The sequence below is a fragment of the Archocentrus centrarchus genome, chromosome 16, assembly GCF_007364275.1.
Source record: "Archocentrus centrarchus isolate MPI-CPG fArcCen1 chromosome 16, fArcCen1, whole genome shotgun sequence".
NCBI classification, from domain to species: domain Eukaryota; kingdom Metazoa; phylum Chordata; class Actinopteri; order Cichliformes; family Cichlidae; genus Archocentrus; species Archocentrus centrarchus.
The window spans coordinates 17,598,644-17,617,509 of NC_044361.1; the positions used below are offsets into that span (position 1 = coordinate 17,598,644).

General features: G+C 37.2%; 1 protein-coding gene and 1 long non-coding RNA gene across 2 annotated transcripts in view; one reads left to right on the forward strand and one right to left on the reverse strand.

Moving 5' to 3' along the window:
- cdkal1 (CDK5 regulatory subunit associated protein 1-like 1) overlaps positions 1 to 18,866 on the reverse strand; it is a 260,220-nt gene that overhangs the window by 87,088 nt on the left and 154,266 nt on the right. Inside the window, exon 11 of the mRNA XM_030750431.1 lies at positions 13,084 to 13,229. Coding sequence (XP_030606291.1) covers positions 13,084 to 13,229 — 146 coding nt within the window. The remainder of the gene's footprint in view (positions 1 to 13,083; positions 13,230 to 18,866) is intronic.
- LOC115794785 (uncharacterized) lies at positions 32 to 2,170 on the forward strand. Its single transcript, XR_004021204.1, has 4 exons — positions 32 to 169; positions 605 to 726; positions 1,265 to 1,408; positions 2,121 to 2,170. It is a non-coding gene; the product is annotated as an uncharacterized LOC115794785 (long non-coding RNA).

The window sequence follows — 18,866 nt, forward strand, 5'->3', positions numbered from 1 at the left end:
CATTTTCTTTTATCTCTGGAGGAGAGAGAAAGAAGAAGTTGGCGCCAACAGCCACACTTTGCCTCCTTTTTTGGCGTACCTCACAGTTCCAAGCTGGCAAAAACCACTGGATTACAAGAGTGTCTTTGGAATAAAATCGCCATACTTTCTACTGTTGTAAGGTTGCAAGGTAAGAACATGAATTCTTAATATTACAGAAAATTATGCTCATTTTTGTCTTTTTTTGATAACATGCTGTGATGTTTCGGGGTTGGCACATTTTTATTATATATATATATATATATATACATACAACAAAGGAACTAGTTTGTGTCAGTCTGAATCACTGTGTGGTTTATTTTGATCCTGATATTTGATGTTTTGAGGTTTGTCAAAAAATACTTGATATTGGACCATTGTGTATATGTGTAGACCCAGAGGGTTATTGGTTTATAGTCAGGTGTATTTCCTGTATCCTTATTTAAAAAAAAAAAAAAAAAGTTAAATTCTGCACTTTGTATTTGCTTAACTATATTACTGGCTCATTATTAACGATAGCCATTAAATATTCCAAAGTTACCAGTAAACCATTGAATGTTTCCAATACAATATTCTAACATTTCAGAGCTATGCCTTTAAGAAGAAGGTACAACACAGCCAACCAGGTACATCCATCTGTGAGTGCTGATGGCAGTGCTGGATCTGCACAGGTGGAACAACTTGACAATGTAGAGGGTAAAGGAGAAAGTAAGTATACAATCTTATCCACAAGCATTAATTGACTACACTCATGTAGGCTTTTTCAGTATGACACCTTTAATGCACCAGTATTTATAAATCACTACCCCCTAATTCTATACTCCTCTCAAACTTCCTACACTTCACTATTAAGTCTTCAAAAATACAGGGGGAAAATACCTATCATTACTCATTTTTGTAAGCGCAAACTGTCATATATGTTAAAAAGCATTCTGTTGTAGAATTTGACTGTATTCACAAGTAAAGTTTGAAGCAAAAGTTAGTATTTATTGGCAGCCATAGACTGAAACGTAACATATATTTTAGAATCTGCTAATAACACAACAGTGAAGACACCGAAATAATTTAATTGTTGTAGAAGAAGAACATTATGGAAAAGAGAAACTCAAACAAAAAACCCAACAATGTTGCCATACATTGTATAATACAATTAAAACATCAAAATTGATTCCTTGGTTTTCATTGTATCTAAACATGTCCTTTTTCTTTTGTTTTGTGATGATATATATTTTTTTTACCATTATAGCACCAGGAACTCCATCTACGTTGGCTCCAACTGCTACAGCAATAATTCAGCAGCTAAGAGACAAAATTACTGTCCTTGAAGATGAAAGAAATTTCCTCAGAGAACAGCTGAAAAAAGCACTGGATAACATCCCTACTACTTCAGGTGAAACACAGAAATTGTGATCTGCTTTGATTGATTGATAATTTAAAAATGCAATATGGCTTATATATATATATATATATATATATATATATATATATATATATATATATATATATATATATATATATATATATATATATATATATATAAACAGAGGACACCTACAATCTATAACCTCATCCATTTTTTTAGAATTTATAATCTAACCTGTTGAAGAACTTCAACTGTCAGTCATCTTCCATCAGTCCGGTCAATGAAAAAAATGGTTTGTTTTTAGAGTCGTGGCCAAAGGCTTCAGCAGTTGCAACACTAAGAAAGCAAAATTTATTTGCCAGTAACAGTTTTTGAAAAATATGAATTGCTTGCGAGTTAGCACTCTGTGTTGACCCTGCGACAGGCTAGCGACCTGTACAGGGTGTACCCTGCCTCTTGCCCTATGTCAGCTGGGAGAGGCTCCAGCCCCCCCGTGACCCTGAAAAGGATAAGCGGAAGAGAATGGATGGATGGATGGACGGACGAATTGTTTGTGATAGATTTTCACTGTGTCATAGACACATTTATAAATAATTTAATATAAACATGTAAAAGTAGATGGATACAAAACTTTGTGCCATTGTCACAACTTTTGATCACAACTGTATACTCCACTTGTCTCTTTTTCACAGTACACTTTATTTTATTTTTTTATTTTTTTTTTTTTTACAATTCTCAGCAAAACGACATCATTCCCCCTCAAGTTCCAGTTCCTCAGATTCATCAGCCTCAGACGCTGAGTCGTCTTCTTCACCGAGTGACAGGAAAAAGAGCAAGAAGGCCAAGAAGAAGAAGAAGAAGAAAGTGTCACAGTTTGGCAAAAGAAGTATGTTATGTAGCAGTTAACATTGTTTTTTTACATTTTTTTTAGAAAATGTCAGATTTGCTGACACAGTCATATAGCTATGTGTCACAGTGAGTTCTGTCTTGTATGACTGCTCAGTTGTGTGATTTAACATTTTAGGTATTAAGAGTGTAAATATTGGAAACAATTCAACACATATATACTTACTTGTTCATGCCTCTGGATGTGTTGTGATTGTTTTGTTCTTGGCTTTTACAGTGAAACACCCAGAAGATGTCAAACACAGGTATATGTTTGTTCTTAAAACATTCAAGAAAACACACAGCCTGAACCGAAGTTGTGAAAAACTCAACGTGGATCGAAACACTATTGCCTACACAGCCGTCATTGCTGAAGTCCTTTTGGTAGCGGACAGCGAGGAGAAATGTAGGGTTCCACCCTTTACTGGCGGCTCACTCCTTAAGTATGCAAAAGAGGTGAAGGTTTTCCTTGATGATGAGCCAGAGTTAAGAGCAAGAATAGACAAAAAGAAAAAAGAGAGAGAGTTGTTGCCCATCTCTTACAAAATCAAAGGGAATTAGGAAGTTCTTCTTGCTTTTTTCTATTTTTTTGTCACAACCTTTTGAGAAAATGTTTGCAGTTTTAACATGAATAGTTTAGTTAATGAGAAGTCTGTTTTTTCCAGCTATTTCCAGGATTGGATGATGTTTTATTAATTTCTTTGTGATAACTATTCATGTGTGATAAGTTTTTCTTTGAATATTACCCATAAGAAGTGAAACCATAGGGTTGTTTTATTGATTTACTTTGTTTTATTTTTTCGCATGTCTTTGTGTTGTTGATGTTGGTTGTTTGTTATTTTCATTTTGTAAATCCTGATCTCATATCTTAGAATACAATATTTCTTTATTTACTTATGTTCAGGCATTGATCAAGTTATCATTTTTATAAGGTTGCTTCAAGTTTATCCATGTTGTGTTATACAGACATTGCTTTGTTCTTTAAGGAAAATGACAATAAAACTGCAAGTTCATGAAGGAATTTGGTCAGCATTTTTAGTTTAGTATATGTAAACAAGCAGAAATTTCTTCTTGTAATCTGATGGTTTTTGCAGTTATTGCTATAGAACCTACCACCATTATTTCCAGATAATGCTCACACTTCTTGTAGTTTGCTTTAATAGGTTATTACATAGAAACAGTCGGTTTTGCATTTTGCAGCCCTGATTCCTGCTTATTACACAGAAACTACCACCATTATTTCCAGATAATGCTCACACTTGTTGCAGTTTACTTAAATAGGTTATTGCATAGAAACAGTCGGTTTTGCATTTTGCAGCCCTGATTCCTGCTTATTACAAAGAAATTACCATAAATATTTCCATTTAATAAGCCAAAGCATTAAGCATAATATTTAGGCTATTAAGCAAAGCAGAATGCTGAGAACCTAAGGTATAATTAATTCAAGCCTTATAACATGGTAATACCATCCTATTATGTTAAAACATTAGCCAATATTACTTCATAATTTTGCGTTTATTACAATTTATTAAAAATTATGAAAAGTTAAATGCATAAACATTACTTCCTTATTGCTATCTCCATACAATATTTTTACCACATTTTTAAGCTACTATTACTAAAGGGTTTAGCCTCATGGGCATATCTCTGTTTCCACAGCATTACCATCAGTTTTGGGGGCCATACGATCCATTTACATAAATTTCAGTGGAATATTACTCAATTGTAACCGCTGTTGTTACCAGCAGTATTACTTGATATTAGCTGGTAATTACCTTGATAATTGGATGGCAATAACCGTTAAATTTCCTCATTATTACCTTCTGTTTCCAGCTTTTTCGCTGTTTTTACTAGTGGTATTACTTGGATATTAGCTGGTAATTACCTTGGTAATTGGATGATAATGTCCTGTATATTACCCCATTATTACCTTTTGTTTCCAGCTTGTTACCCCATTATTACCCCCTTATTACCACATTATTACCGAGCTGTAATAGAAAGTGCTACCAAAATATCAATCACACCTCAGTGGGTTAAATCAGTGAAGCAATGGATTGAAGCACGGTGCAATGGTAACCCAACGCTCAAAAGGCGATTAAATGGGTGTGCTAGGTTCCTATAGGTCACGTTGTAGGTCAAGGGTCACTGAATCAGTCAGCTGTTGACCTATCCAAATTCTAATTCTTTTGGGAAAGCAACTGGAAAATTACACTCAACATTGTGTTTTGAATATTTTGTGGTGTTCTTTTGTTCTTTCACTTTGGCCAAACAGCTTTAACCAAAACAAACAATGGAAAATGTATTTTAATGTGTCATTTACAACAGACATGTAAAATAAGTGTGTCTTCTTGGAAGAAGGACCTCTATGCCTTTATACTAAAAGGGTTTTAAGAGGTCAGGAACACATAACCTCCAGGGAAACCAACCTATCAACCAGAAGGAAACCCCAGAAGGTCTGGGTGCCACTCAAAGCCCAGTTGTACCCCATCATTAATCTCTGTCTAGTAGCACGATGGCTTGCGCCCTCCGCCTCTCTTTTCTGCTTAACCCAACTAACCCTAAATTTCAACATTAAGATTTTTTTTCTTCTGCACACACATAAATCTAAAACCAATCCCCTGCTCACAGGGGCATAACTATTCTTTTACTGGCACTTTGGTTAGCCCCAGTGGTTAAAGCACACTTAATCCTTGAGAGTAGTTCTGGGAAAATCTGCCAGATATTACGGCAAACTAAGAAAAAACTGCAGACAATCCTCTAACCACAGCCACTCATTCTGCAAAGGCTTTATTCCACCATAACAGGATTTTCTCCATGCATCATTACATAAAGACTACAACTGAGTTATGTGATTTTAATTGATGGAAGTAGAAAGAGGTCTGTAAAGGGAAACGAGAAGAAATTAACTATTTTAATGAAACAATCATTCCACTGATTGTTAGAATTATTCATGGCAGAACACAATTAAGTTAAAACCACCAAAAATTACCTTTAATGTTATTCAAAAGAGAACATATGTAATCATTCTTTTCTCTACAAATGTGGATAAGTTTAGGGGAAGGTTCTATGTACCATTTGCAGTGTAAGGTAGGATAAATGATCTGGCATGGAAAACTGAAAAACCTGCAAAGAAAGAATGGAAAGGCTGCAAAAAAAAAAAAATGCTGCAAAAGATTAGCATTCTACAAACCGTGTTTACACCCTGGAGGTCGATAATGTTCAACTATGGCCATATCTCCCAGATAAACTTGTGCATCATTCAAAGAGCAAACACAGTGGCAAAAAAATGGTCCATTTTAAGAACATATTCTTAAAGATAACTGATTTTATTTTGCAAGTTCATCTACACGGAGGAGTACTGCTTTTGCCATTTTCTTTTTCCAGTCATAAACTCTTGGATAACACTATCTGGGGATCAGCAGGGGTTACAGTTCCTCCTGGTTTTTAGAGAAAATTTAAATTTCATGGTCATACTTTGAATGATAAACCAGGGTGCCAATAATTAATTTCTGATCTTGACTGTTGGCTGACACTGATCATTTATTTTTCTCCAGGTTCAACAGTACTTATGGGTTTTTTCTAACCATGCAATTTAGCTCGCTCTAATAGTATCTACACAGAACCACTTCAAAACCTCCTGCGGAGAAATAAACAAAACAAAACATCAACACACTAAAAATCGTTCCTGAAAAAAAAACATTAAAATATGTACCCTTCATTTCCTAATGGGGTTCAGGATCCTGAGAAGTAAACAACGTCAAGGAGAGAGGTCTGATGTGTGATGTACGGATATGTGCGCGCGTGCAGGTTTTCAATGATAAGAAACGCCGCAGGAGCGTGACCCCTTGCGACCTCTGCAGAGCTGCTGGCATTAAGCTGTTTGCAAAGAGAAACAACATTTGTCTCCTGTTGTGTGTGTCAGTCAGATAAGCCATGACCTCACACACACCTGCACAAGACGCCTGTCCCCTCCTCTGAGGTGAACTTCACATGCTTAAACAAAGGACTGCTTGTGAATCTATATTAACAGCCTGACTCATGCACACACAAACACTCCCACAGAGCATGCGTGGGGCCTTCTTTTCTGTGTTAAGTGCTTGAAAGAGAACTTAGGGGGGGAAAGTTCTAAACAGGCTCATGAATCTTATGACCCGACAAGAACGAGTATAGTTTTAATAATGCAAGCTGACTTTGCAAAATTAGAAAACATCAGCAAATAGTTCAGTAATGGAGACACAAAAAAAGCCAACTATTATCAATATACTTTTGATTAAAAAAAAAAAATTAACAATCATGATGTTATTTTTACATTTAACTGTGTAAGCTGTCCTGTCTTACAAAGTCTACTGAAAAGAGCATGTTGCTCAAGAGCAAACGAAGCAATATAGACAGAGGAGACCGACACTAATTCTCCCTCAGCACCAACTTTTTGCATCCATGAATTGAAAGGCCACCACAGGAGTGCACACACACACACACACACACACACACACACCAACTTATGTATCTCTTGTATGTTCTGTCTTTTGCAGGCAAACACAGTGGGTGTGTTTTTGGCTTGTCTGAAGTCCTGGCCTCTCTCCCGGACCCTGAACCGTATCTCTATTACTGCTGCAGCCAAATGGTTCAGACCACTGGATGTGTACTGGTATCGATTTCACACAACAAACATCACCCGTTTGAGTCTGAATGTTTATGTAGAAGTAGCCAGAAAACACCCGCACACAAAAACACACACACAGCCTTTACAGCGACTCACACAAAAGACAGTTTACGGCTTGTATGTGGAAAGATTGCAACTGTGTGTGTCTGTGGGAAAGGTCTCTGTGCGCTCCTTGACAATTTACCACAGTGGGGGGGTTTTTTTGGCAAGATTAGTGGCACTGTGTTAGAATTTCTACTGAACAACACAAAACAACAACAACAAAAAAAAGCAACTGGAGACAAGGAGAGAACAGTGGTAGATCCACAAATGAGCCAGGGAGAAAGCAAAAACTGTGACTCAACTGTCCTGAAAGGAAAGTTAACTTAGAAAAGATACTGTTTGCTATATTTATTTTTCAAAATGACCTAAATGAAAAATAATTTAGCAAAACTACTGCTGATTAATATCCAATACACAACTGAGGAGACAGGCTAAGAGAGGAATGTTGTCCCATTCTTGGCTGATTGTAGCTGCTCATATAGTCCTCTGTCTATTTTGTCTTATTTTTAATTTCATCATGTACCAAATCTTTTTCATTGGTGAAAGGTCTGGACTGCAGCCAAGCCAATTCAGCACTAGCACTCTTCTACTGCACTGTGAAGCCACGCTGTTGTAACAGATGCAGTACGCAGTTTAGCATCGTCTTGATGAATAATGAAAGGTCTTCCCTAAAAAAAGACGTGGCTGGGAGCATACAGTATGTTGCTCTAGAACCTGTTATACCTTTCAGCATTAATGGTACCTTTACAGATGTGCAAGCTGTCAATTCCATAGGCACCACCATACCATCAGAGATGAAGGCTTTTGAACTGATTGAACTGACTGCTGATAAATAAAAAAAAAAAGCCAGTTGGTCCCTGTCCTCTTTAGTCCGGAGGATCCGGCGTCCAAAACGCTTTCCAAAACGAATTTCAAATTTCAATTCGTCGGTCCACAGAACAGTTTTCCACTTTCCCTCAGTCCATTTTAAATGTACTTCGGCATAGAGAAGAGGGCAGTGTTTCTGGATCAACTTCACGTTTTTGTTTGCATGACTGAGCTGTAACCTGCTTTTGTGGACGGCACAGCAAACTGTGTTCACATGATTTCTGGACGTGTTCGGGAGCCCGTGGAATGATTTCCATGACAGAAGCTCACAGGCATCCAATATTGATTTTGCATACAGAGATTTCTCCAGATTCTCAGAATTAGATTATATTAAGTATTGTAGATATTCATAGCATTCCCAATTTTATGTTGAGGAAACTGTTTCACAATCTGTAGATGCAGTTTTTTGCAGATTGGTGAACCACTGCACATCTTTACTTCTGAGAAACTCAGCCTGCCCAAGATGCTCTTTTTATACACAATCATGTTACTCACCTGTTGCAATTAGTTGCAAATTGTTCCTGGGGTTGTATATTGGATCTAAATAATTTATGGGAAAAAAAAAAGCCTTAAGTCAAGGACAGAGCACAGGTAGATTTCAGACTAACGGGGCTTGTGTTTGATGTCAGTAGGGTTTCCACTTGGGGCCAGAGGGAAAACAAAGTGAATGTGGGAAAGACTGGATGAAAAAAGGGTGTAAATGGGAGATGTGGGCAGAGATAAAGAAAGACCTGCAAGTGCGTCAGAATGATCCAAAGAGGTACAGTGACTCAAAGTATCACATGAACACAGAGACACAATAACATGTGGACATGTGAGTGAGAAAAAAAACAGGGGAGTGGTTCTGTGAACCTGCCAGTATTGTTAAATGCATAGAGTGCTTCCATGTATAGTGTAGGTCCACAAGTTTTTGGACAATGACACTTTTTTTTTGGTAGTTTGGCTTCTTTTCGCCAGCACAGAGGATTTTAAATCAAGCTATCACTGTATGACTGAGGTGCAGAGTTTCAGCTTTAATTTAATGTGGCACCGCATTAACTGTTTAGGAATTCAGCCCTTAACACATCGTTGGGAAAAAAAACGCCACCAAATTCCAAATTTTTTGGATCCGAACTTGTCGTGAACTTGTTTGTGAATAATTTATCCCCATGAAACGAGCTGTGAAAAAAAAATGAGGTCAACATCAAGCGACCATATGATGAGGTCCCGATGTTTCTAAACAAGAGAAGGACGAAGCAGAGATTCTGAGTTCATCCAACTGAGAAAGCAGCAGCAGGAGGGAGAATTTCATGGTTTGATCCAGGAGTTGAAGCTGCATCACGGCCACTTTCACACATATTTCAAGATGCAGTTTAAGCTCTTGTTGGCAGAGCTGAGATCACATCTGAGAAGGCAGAGAAATGCTTTTAGTGACGTGATCGACCCGGAGCGGCGTCTAGCTGTGTGTCTGAGGAAAACTAGTATTTTACTGTTCCCACATCACTGTACATTCAGTATATCACTGCACATTTTGAGCTCACACGTTGCCAAATGCAGAGGTGTGATTGGTCAGATCGCTTTCGAAAAATCTGAAAAGTCAAACTTGATCCGGAAAAATAAATGCCGCAAATTCATACTGTGAAATGACAATAATGTGGTATGCTTCAGATCATGAAGTGTTCCTTTCCTTCTCCATACTCCTCTCTAACCATCATTCTGGTAAAAGGCTCTTTTAAAAGTTTTCTGACAAAGTTTCCCGAGGCTGTCCTGTTTTTCAGTGTAACCACTGATTTGAATCTTATTTTAAACTCTCTGTATTTACATTCATCACTTGATTATACACTTTGACACCAACCTCCTCAATAGTGTTCTTGACTTGGTTAGATATTATGAAGGATATTTATTAACCATTTTTTCTATACCAAGGAAATAATTATGCTATAATCTGCTTTGTCTCTCTGTGGTCTTTGAGACCTTTTGGTCTTCATCTGCTGGTCAGTGCATTCATTCTTTTTAAGAATGAACAAGATTGTCGATTTGGCCACTCCAAATGTTTATGCAATCTCACTTTCCACCCCAACAATCACCCCACCATCTGCAGCAACACCTCTTTATTGAGAGTTCCAGCGAACGGCTACCAAATACAGATTCAATACTTCAGATCTTTCATCTGCTATTTGTCATGAATTAATGAGGGAACAGGCCTCACCTGGGCATGTAACTGTTTGTCAGTCAGTTGCCCAGTTACTTTTATGTCTCTGAGAATGAGGGACTACTGTATGCATAATAATGACTGTAATTCCAAAAGCATTAATGCAATACTTTTGTTGAGCCTCTTAAATAAAAACTGAAAGTCTGCACGATGTTGATTGTTTTATTTGATATCCACTGCAGGATGTGCACAAATACCTACAGGCCAAATTGCAGATAGCTGTAAAGTGATCTTAGTAAAATGAATCATCCAGATTTCCATTGTTTTTCTAATCCTGGTTGACTTTGACCTTTACATGAAGCAGTTACTGCTGCAGTAAATGGAAATCAATGAATTAGATCAAATAATGCAAAGCAAGGTCTACAACTTAAAAAAAAAATAATAATGGCAGTGCTACCCCTCAGCCTCCTGGCAGTAGAATCTTTAGGTGGCACAAGAGCCCAAGAAGTACAAGTTCTAGAGCACATAATTATCAGATCTCAGTAGATCTTAATAGGGTGCATATTAGCCTTAGTGACTTTATTCACCATATCAATTCAAAAACAAGTAAGAACCAGGAATAAGAAATGCTAAAATCACAAAATAAAATAAACTACTGAGAATACTGTCACTTTCTGAGATTGGCATCATTATGGTGAGGGTCACAAGAATGTAATTTATTAAGCCTTAATGTATCTCAACCACAATGCATTCTTACTGACAGTGTCATGACATCATACATGAACACACAGTGACTATACTTCACTGCCTGTTATCTGCCAACGCTCCTTATTTGTAATTGGTAACAAATAATAAAATTAAACACTTAAATCTTTGCACCATTTGAGTCAGTCCTTTGAACCTCATCATCATTTTGACTCCAAACTGCAGCAATATTGGCAGAACGTTCCAAACCACGTTCATATAAAAAGGCAAAAAAAAAAAAAAAAAAATAAAAAAAAACAACAAACCTTTCAGACTGAGGGGTAAAAAAAAAACATTTAAGTGAAAAAACACATGAAGACTTTATCTTAAAAATCAAATCAACATAATTCAATTTACACAAGTCTTGATGTAGTCAACCAGCTTTTTATTGTGCTGAATAATATTTCTCATTTTCTCAACCTCGGTCAACTTAAGTGAGCAACTCACAATGCTTCAAACAAAAAACCCGACAGTTATCACTGAATATCACTGGAGTGAATGCATGTGCATTCTCTGATTAGACTCTACTTGTTTTGTTTGCTTTCACTCCCTGTGAAGAATAAATAAATAAATAAATAAATCACACAGAAACCCCCTATTCTATACTCATCTAAAAATATGTACTGCATATTTCCCACATGCCATGCAATTTGAGTAGAAAAATATTGAAGGTTGTGATCTGGCAAAAGTAATAACATGCTTAAAAATGCCAGTGTATTAAAATGCTGTAAATCTTACAGTCATAGCTGGAGCTTTAAGACATATCTATAATATAAACTGATTTAGACATGAATCCCTTCATTGTATATCATCATAGCATCAGTTCTATGTTTATAAATCTGTCTGAATGCACTGCCATCAGGCCTCAAGCTCAAACTCTATTACAGATTATCTTCCATATAGTGAAAGATTAAGTTTGCGTCTTTCTAACAGTGTCAGAGGTCACATCTGTGTATTATGTGGTTATATTTCATCCATGTAAGAGATGTACACATTTATCTTGAAATCTGTGTGAGTAGGTCACACTGTGTATTTGTTGATGGAACATTTGCTTTAACACAAAGTATTCCAGGAATCTGGATTCAGCCATTCAAACAGTGCTGCAATCAGTTCTCCTTGACTTGTCTGTTAATTCTGAGTTTGAAATGGTTAACCTTGTAAAGCAATGTCGTTTCAAATGAGAGCCGACAGAAAGAGAAATGTACGGCAAAGAAAAGAGGGAGATGAAGAAAAGATCAATGCTAGAAGAAAAGCTTGTGTACAGTTTGTAACACACATTTATGAGATAGCCACAGCAAGAATACTTACATCTACTAACAGTGTAAAATCAGTACACTATTTGAGGCCATTTTGAAATTAACATGAGTCTCCGTGTGTGTGTGTGTGTGTGTGTGTGTGTGTGTGTGTGTTTGTTTGCTACTATCACCAAATGAGAGAAAACAAGAGGCTATATCGGACTACTACTTTTTTTTAATTCATTCTTTTTTAACTTAAGGCTATCCTGTAAGGTAACTGTGCATTTGCAGAAGCACTTTATACTGTCTCCTTTTCTTGTGTGTTTTTTTGTCAGTAGTGTGTTCTTGTCGGTTAAAAGCTTTTGCTCTGTATGAATGGCAGGTGAAGAGACAGGTGAGACGGTTTAGAAACTAAATGGACCATATAGTAGAACACTAGGTCAAAGGTAAACGAGCAAAGTGGTTCAGCTGATATCCATCCACTTACGTTAACTGACTACAGTCTGCTCAATAAATCAGCGTTGTATGTAACAAGTAAATGTTATTTCATGCTGGTTGTTGTCCACCCTCCATAATGCAGCAGCATTATGGAGGGTGGGCAACCTCCTCTGCTGTGGATGACAAAGAGGAGTAATAAGACAACTGGACTATGAAGCACATCATCCTGCCATAATGGACACTGAAGTGATGCAGTACTGTTTAAAAAAAAATCTTAAATGTCTCAGTAGCATCCTGGATGATTAAGGAAATATAAGGAACTTAAGGACAGAGATAGGAAGGCAACAGTTTGTATAACAAAAACATTGAATCAACTCTCAGATAAAAAGCAATTACCCATTTTTAATCTCATCTATACTTCAAAGTTAGCCAGTGAGAGACAGAAGAGAGTATAAAAGAACACTGCTAGTCAAAAAGAAAGATGTTCTCCTAACACCTACAAGCTATTCTGATGAATTATGACACACAGCACCTGTTCAAGTGCATCATGAATAACAAAAAATCATGCAGTGAGGAGGAGAGAGTGCATATATGAGGGTGAAAGTCATGATATTCCAAAGTTTGTAGATGTATTCATGTGCTTATACATGCATTTGCACTCATAAATAGACCGCATCAGTCCATTAGGAGCCCTTACCTTTCTTTAAGGAAGTCCACCACTCGTTTGAAGTCATCAATGCAATATTCTCTCTTCATGTCCATCAGTACACTATCAGAGGCCGACTGCACGGGAACGTGAAGGAACGCATAGACACGTGGATGATTCAAAATCTTGGCCATTTCCTAACGACACACAGGAAAGGGTGGGGAGAGACAAGGGGAGGAAAAAAAAAGAAAAAGGAGGACTTGATATTTTAAACGAAACATGCAAAAAAGCCCCAAACAAACAATAAAAGTAACATTACTATAACACTGAAAGTGTCAGTGTGAGTCTACCAGTGATGGTGGATTTGCTAGAACAAAATAGTGTATTCCTAAAAAATAATGCCCATCCTGGCTGTTTTAGGGAGACAGGGGGGATACGCTTAGGTCACAAGTCTATCACAGAGACCGACAACCATTTAAGCTCTCTCTCTCTCTCACACACACACACACACACACACACACACACACACACACACACACACACACACACACACACACACACACACACACACACACCTACGGTCAATTCAGAATCACCAATTAACCTAACATGTATGTCTCTGGACCGTGGGAGGAAGCTGGAGTACTCAGAGAGAGGCAGTGGGAGAACATGCAAACTCCACAAAGGAAGCAGTGTCCATTAGTTAATGATTTAATTACCTAGATTTAACACTGTGAAAGTTGAAACATACTAAAAGGAGAAATAGAAAAAAGCTAAATTTGAAGGCTCACTGAAGCTTCTGGTGAACGATAGCTGCTGCCTTTGAATAAAATAAAAGTGCCATTAACATTCCTGTCTCTTCCTGCACTCCTTTCACTCCTGCGCTCCTTTCAGAGCTTCTACAATACACCGCTTCCTTCTCTTATTTTTTTTTTTTACTTTTCCTTTTCATATTAGGAATTTAAAGTCCTAAGAGTCAAGGTTGCTCCAGTAGAGGTTCTTTATGTCTGGGAAGTCAAGAGCTTTTACTGAAGAATGCAGGTCCTATTTTCAGATCAAAACGGATTCAGAGGATTCTTCATTTGATTTTATTTAAATAAAAACTCTCTAGCCGACAAATCAAAAGAATATTTCTGGCAGTACACAAAGCTAAGTCGCCAAACTTAAGTGATAAATGGTAAAAAACCAAAAATATATATATTGGGGAAAACAAAATAACCCAAAACAGTAAATTCTTCTATCAGATAGTTTTGCTTACCTAAAGGGAAACCATCATTTTTCTAAAATAATGGTTTCATTTTATCATAAGTGTACACACATTTACAAACAATGTAAATCTACTGGAATTTAAAAAACTGTTAACAGAATTTTCCAGCAGCAACACTGAAGTATGACATGTACCCCAGCTCTTATACTTTCATAACACTGCATTTTAATGCAACGCATTAATGAGGAGAGTTAGCAAAGCTTTTTGTGTGTGTGTGAGTTGTTTTTCCTTCTCACTTTTAATTTCCTCAATAACAGAACTGGAGAGAACACAGATGTCAGATTTTTTTTTCTGATGGACATAATCAGGATGCTATCATCACCATGCTAATCACCATAAGAAGGCGAACAAGAAAAGGAGAGGGGAGGAAGAAATGATTTAATGATTTCCTACAAGAATGTACTGATTGCAGTCCGTCTTCTCAATTAAGATCTATTGTAGAATGTGCTCTCCTTCTTACGCAGACATTAAAGCATATGTGTGCATGAACACACACGGGCACAGCTCAGTATCAGCGCCACGGGGGGTTGACCGCTGGAAGCTCCAAATTAGAAAGAATTAATTTGGTTGGAAAATGGAGCTTGATTGGTGACAGAAATCAGGCTACCGCATGTGTCTGTGAGTGAGTTAGAGTGTGAAAGAAAACCATGAAAAAGAACACGTATTTATGTGTTTTTAAATGCTTTATGAACCAAAGTAAATAGCAGAGCACGGGATTAATCGTGTAGATGTTTTAGTGTGCATACTTGAAATTTCTGCTCTGAAGCACTTTCAGAGTCCAAAAGCCACGGACAGCACGAGAGGAAAGAAACAAAAGCTACATAAAAAGCATAAAGGGTGATAGCCCAAGTCAGACAACAGAAACAAATAATGAACACATTTTGTACTACAGTAGTGAAATATACTTCAAATGCTAATATTCAGTTGTGGCAACGTACTGTATTGTAAGTACTAATATAGATGTACTACTAATGTAGATCCTTGTGGAAACTGAGGGCATCTTTTCTATGTGCGCCTTTCTAAAGTGTAACCTTTTTATCTCTGACAGTCTGTTCTATTATTACGTTACAATCCTCTAATGTGTTTTTCCTGGCAAGCAGAAGTGACCTGTAAGATCAGACTAACGATCGCTATCAGACGGATACACTGAGATAAAGATAAATTTAAGCACTTTTCAACACAGCTTTTAAAGTCTCTTGTTTTTCAGCATTATTATTTAAGTTCAAGGGTGTCACTACATAGTGCTTGTTGCAGTATGTGTACTGACATTACAGAAAATCATTTTGTGATGGAATGTGCCATACTTATACTTACTTTGCCTTGACAAATAGTATACAGTATATTGTAATCTACACTGGTGTTCTTTAGTGAATTGTCTGATCTATATTAATATGTTGCGTTTGTCTCAGATTCACTCTTCACTACACTACTATGACATAGATTGTGTGTGTGTTTGCTTATGTGTATATAGTGCTTAAGAAAATTATTAGCTCACCACCCAGTGTAAGCTTTATGCCACAACTGCCCTAAATTAACAGTATTGGTAACTACCACAATATTTTTTTTATGTTTCTATAATGGTTAATCCAGCAGTATGTACAAGCGCTTTAATCAAAATTATATTTTTAATGCTAAAATACACTATACTGCCAAAAGTAGTTGCTCGTCCACCTTCACATGCAGATGAACTTGAGTGACATCCTATTCTTAATCCATAAGGTCTAATATCATGTTAGCCCACCCTTTTCAACTATAACAGCTTCAACTCTTCTGGGAAGGCTTTCCGCAATGTTTAGGAGTGTTTATGGGAATTTTTGACCATTCTTTCAGAAATTCATTTGTGAGGTTAGACACTGATGTTGGATGAGAAGGCCTGGCTCAAGGTCTCGGCTCTAATCCAACCCAAAGATGTTCTATCAGGCTGAAGTCAGGACTCTGTGCAGGCCAGTCAAGTTCTTCCACACCAAACTCACTCATTCATGTCTTTATGGTCCTGCTTTTTGCACTGGTGCGCAGTCATGTTGGAACAGGAAGGGTCCATCCCCAAACTGTTCCCACAAAGTCGGGAGCATGAAATGGTCCAAAGTAACTCGGTATGCTGAAGAATTAAGAGTTTCTTTAACTGGAGCTACGTAAGTATTTGCTCAAAATACCCAACTTCTGAAAAACAACCCCTCCACCAAACTTTACACTTGGCACAATGCAGTCAGACAATTTCTGTTCTCCTGGCAACTACCACTCCCAGACTCATCCATCAGATTGCCAGATGGAGAAGTGTGATTCATCACTCCAGAAAACATGTCTCCACTGCTCCAGAGTCCCGTGGGTGTGTGCTTTACACCACTGCATCTGATGCTTTGCATTGTGTTTGGTAATGTCAGGTTTGGATGCAGCTGCTCAGCCATGGAAACCCATTCCACGAAGCTCTCTACACACTGTTCTTGAGCTAATCTGAAGGCCACATGAAGTTTGGAGGTCTGTAGCAACTAACTCTGCAGACAATTGTTAACCTCTGTGTACTATGCGCCTCAGCATCTGCTGACCCTGCTCTGTCATTTTACGTAACCAACAATTTCGTGGCTGTCATTCCTAATCGCTTCCACTTTGTTATAATAACAGTGGAATATCTATTAGTAATGGGGCTGGAATTCACTGAGCTCCTGAGACCGACCCACTCTTTCACAAATGTTTGTAGAAGCAGTCTGCATGCCTAGGTGCTTGGTTTATACACCTGTGGCCACGGAAGTGATTGGGACACCTGAATTCAATGATTTGGATGGCTGAGTGAAAACTTTTGGCAATAAAATAGAAATAGAATAGAATAGAAAGCTTTTATTGTCAATACCCAAATTTGAGTATAAAAACTGAATTCGGCTTGTTTAGTTTTAAACAAATTTGACAGATTTCTAAAATATTTGTATTTTATTTTATTTTATGAGAGGTGGGGTAAATGTGTGCTGCTGGGGTGGACGGGGTCTCAACAGATGCTTGTTTGAGTTGCAGGCAAAGATGAAGACTTTTCACTCACATGAACTATTTATCATGCACACGGCTGTCTAATAGAGCACATCCCATCACCCAGCAATTATACAGTACACAGATATGGATCTCTTGTTAACAATCCCAGAGGATTTGAGGATTTTCAATATTTCACTACTACTGACAGTATACATCAAAGTGTAAATGATGGTATGATGAGCATGCAACAGACAGGAAAAATAATTAAAGAAAAGAACATTACGATGTTCAGGGACTGTGTGCTGTTTCAATGCACCTTGATATTGATTATCCAAGAGCTGCAGCTCTACTGGAATCCAATGGAAAAAATTCTTGCAAAATATATTTCTCCAGTTGGTGTTTTGATGTTTATGGACAGTGGTATCTAACATATTGTACCAAAATCTCTCCAGCTAAGGCCATTGTATATGAATTCACAGGTCCATAAGTTAATAGAATCACATTTATCAGTGTTTAACAAATTTATTGGACCACCTGTCATAAAAACAAAAAATGTTTAAAAACTTATTTAAAACTATAAATTATACTGTTATTTATGAGGCAGATAAACTGAATTCACATTTTAATATCCAAATTTGAGCTGACACACTGGACTTCTCTGAGAAGTAAGGAATTAATTAAGTTTAACATTCAACCACTAAGACTGCTTTTTCTGTTCAAGAATGCAAGGAAATAACAGTAATTTGGCATCTTAATCAAAAAATGATAACATGTTTTACTATCTTTTATGCTTTTGTAAAACTGAATTTGAAAATTCATGGATTCAAAGCAATAATTATGTTTTAGCATTAAAAATATTTCAATTAAAAGAGTTTTTACACACTGGTGGATTACCCAGTACAAAAAAGAAAAATTGATTTTGATAAATTACCAACATTGCTAATTTAGGGCAGCTTTGGCAGAAATTTTACACTGGGTGGTGGGCTAAAAAGAAAAAAAAAAAAAAATCAGCCAAGCACTGCATATAGGCATGATTCACTCTTCTTCACTATTTTCTGTCTTTTGTTCATAACTGCTGTTTATAAACAACTTTATATTTATTAGCTTATTTACAAAGTTTTGTTCATACTTTGTGGATCATTTTAAAGAATCATGCATGTCTCAGTTATGTTACTGAACCTATGTTGCCAGAGATTAGTCAAGAATATGTTGATAAAACTTACTTTGGCTGGAAAACTATCTTAACTCTAAGGTAAATCTTTTCTGCTTATGTAGGAATATCGCAGGTCTGCAAGACTGCAGTGAACTTTTCATTTCTGTCTTTCTGCTCCACCTCACTCACTGCAGCAGCGACACACTCCTAAGCTGCATGCTGGCTTTGTTTGTCGACACACTGTTTAGTCCACCAAATAATATGTTGCCTTACTTTAATCTCTTCTACCATCACCACGAGTTCTTTTTTAACTTCGCTCGGTGTTTCACTATGGGAATCGCCTTGGCGTGACCAACTACGGAAGCTCCAATGACACTACGTCTGTCTGCGACAGACCTGTCAAGCCGTGCTCAGGGCCCCGCCCCTCCTACTATCACGGCTGACCAGCTCCTCCCT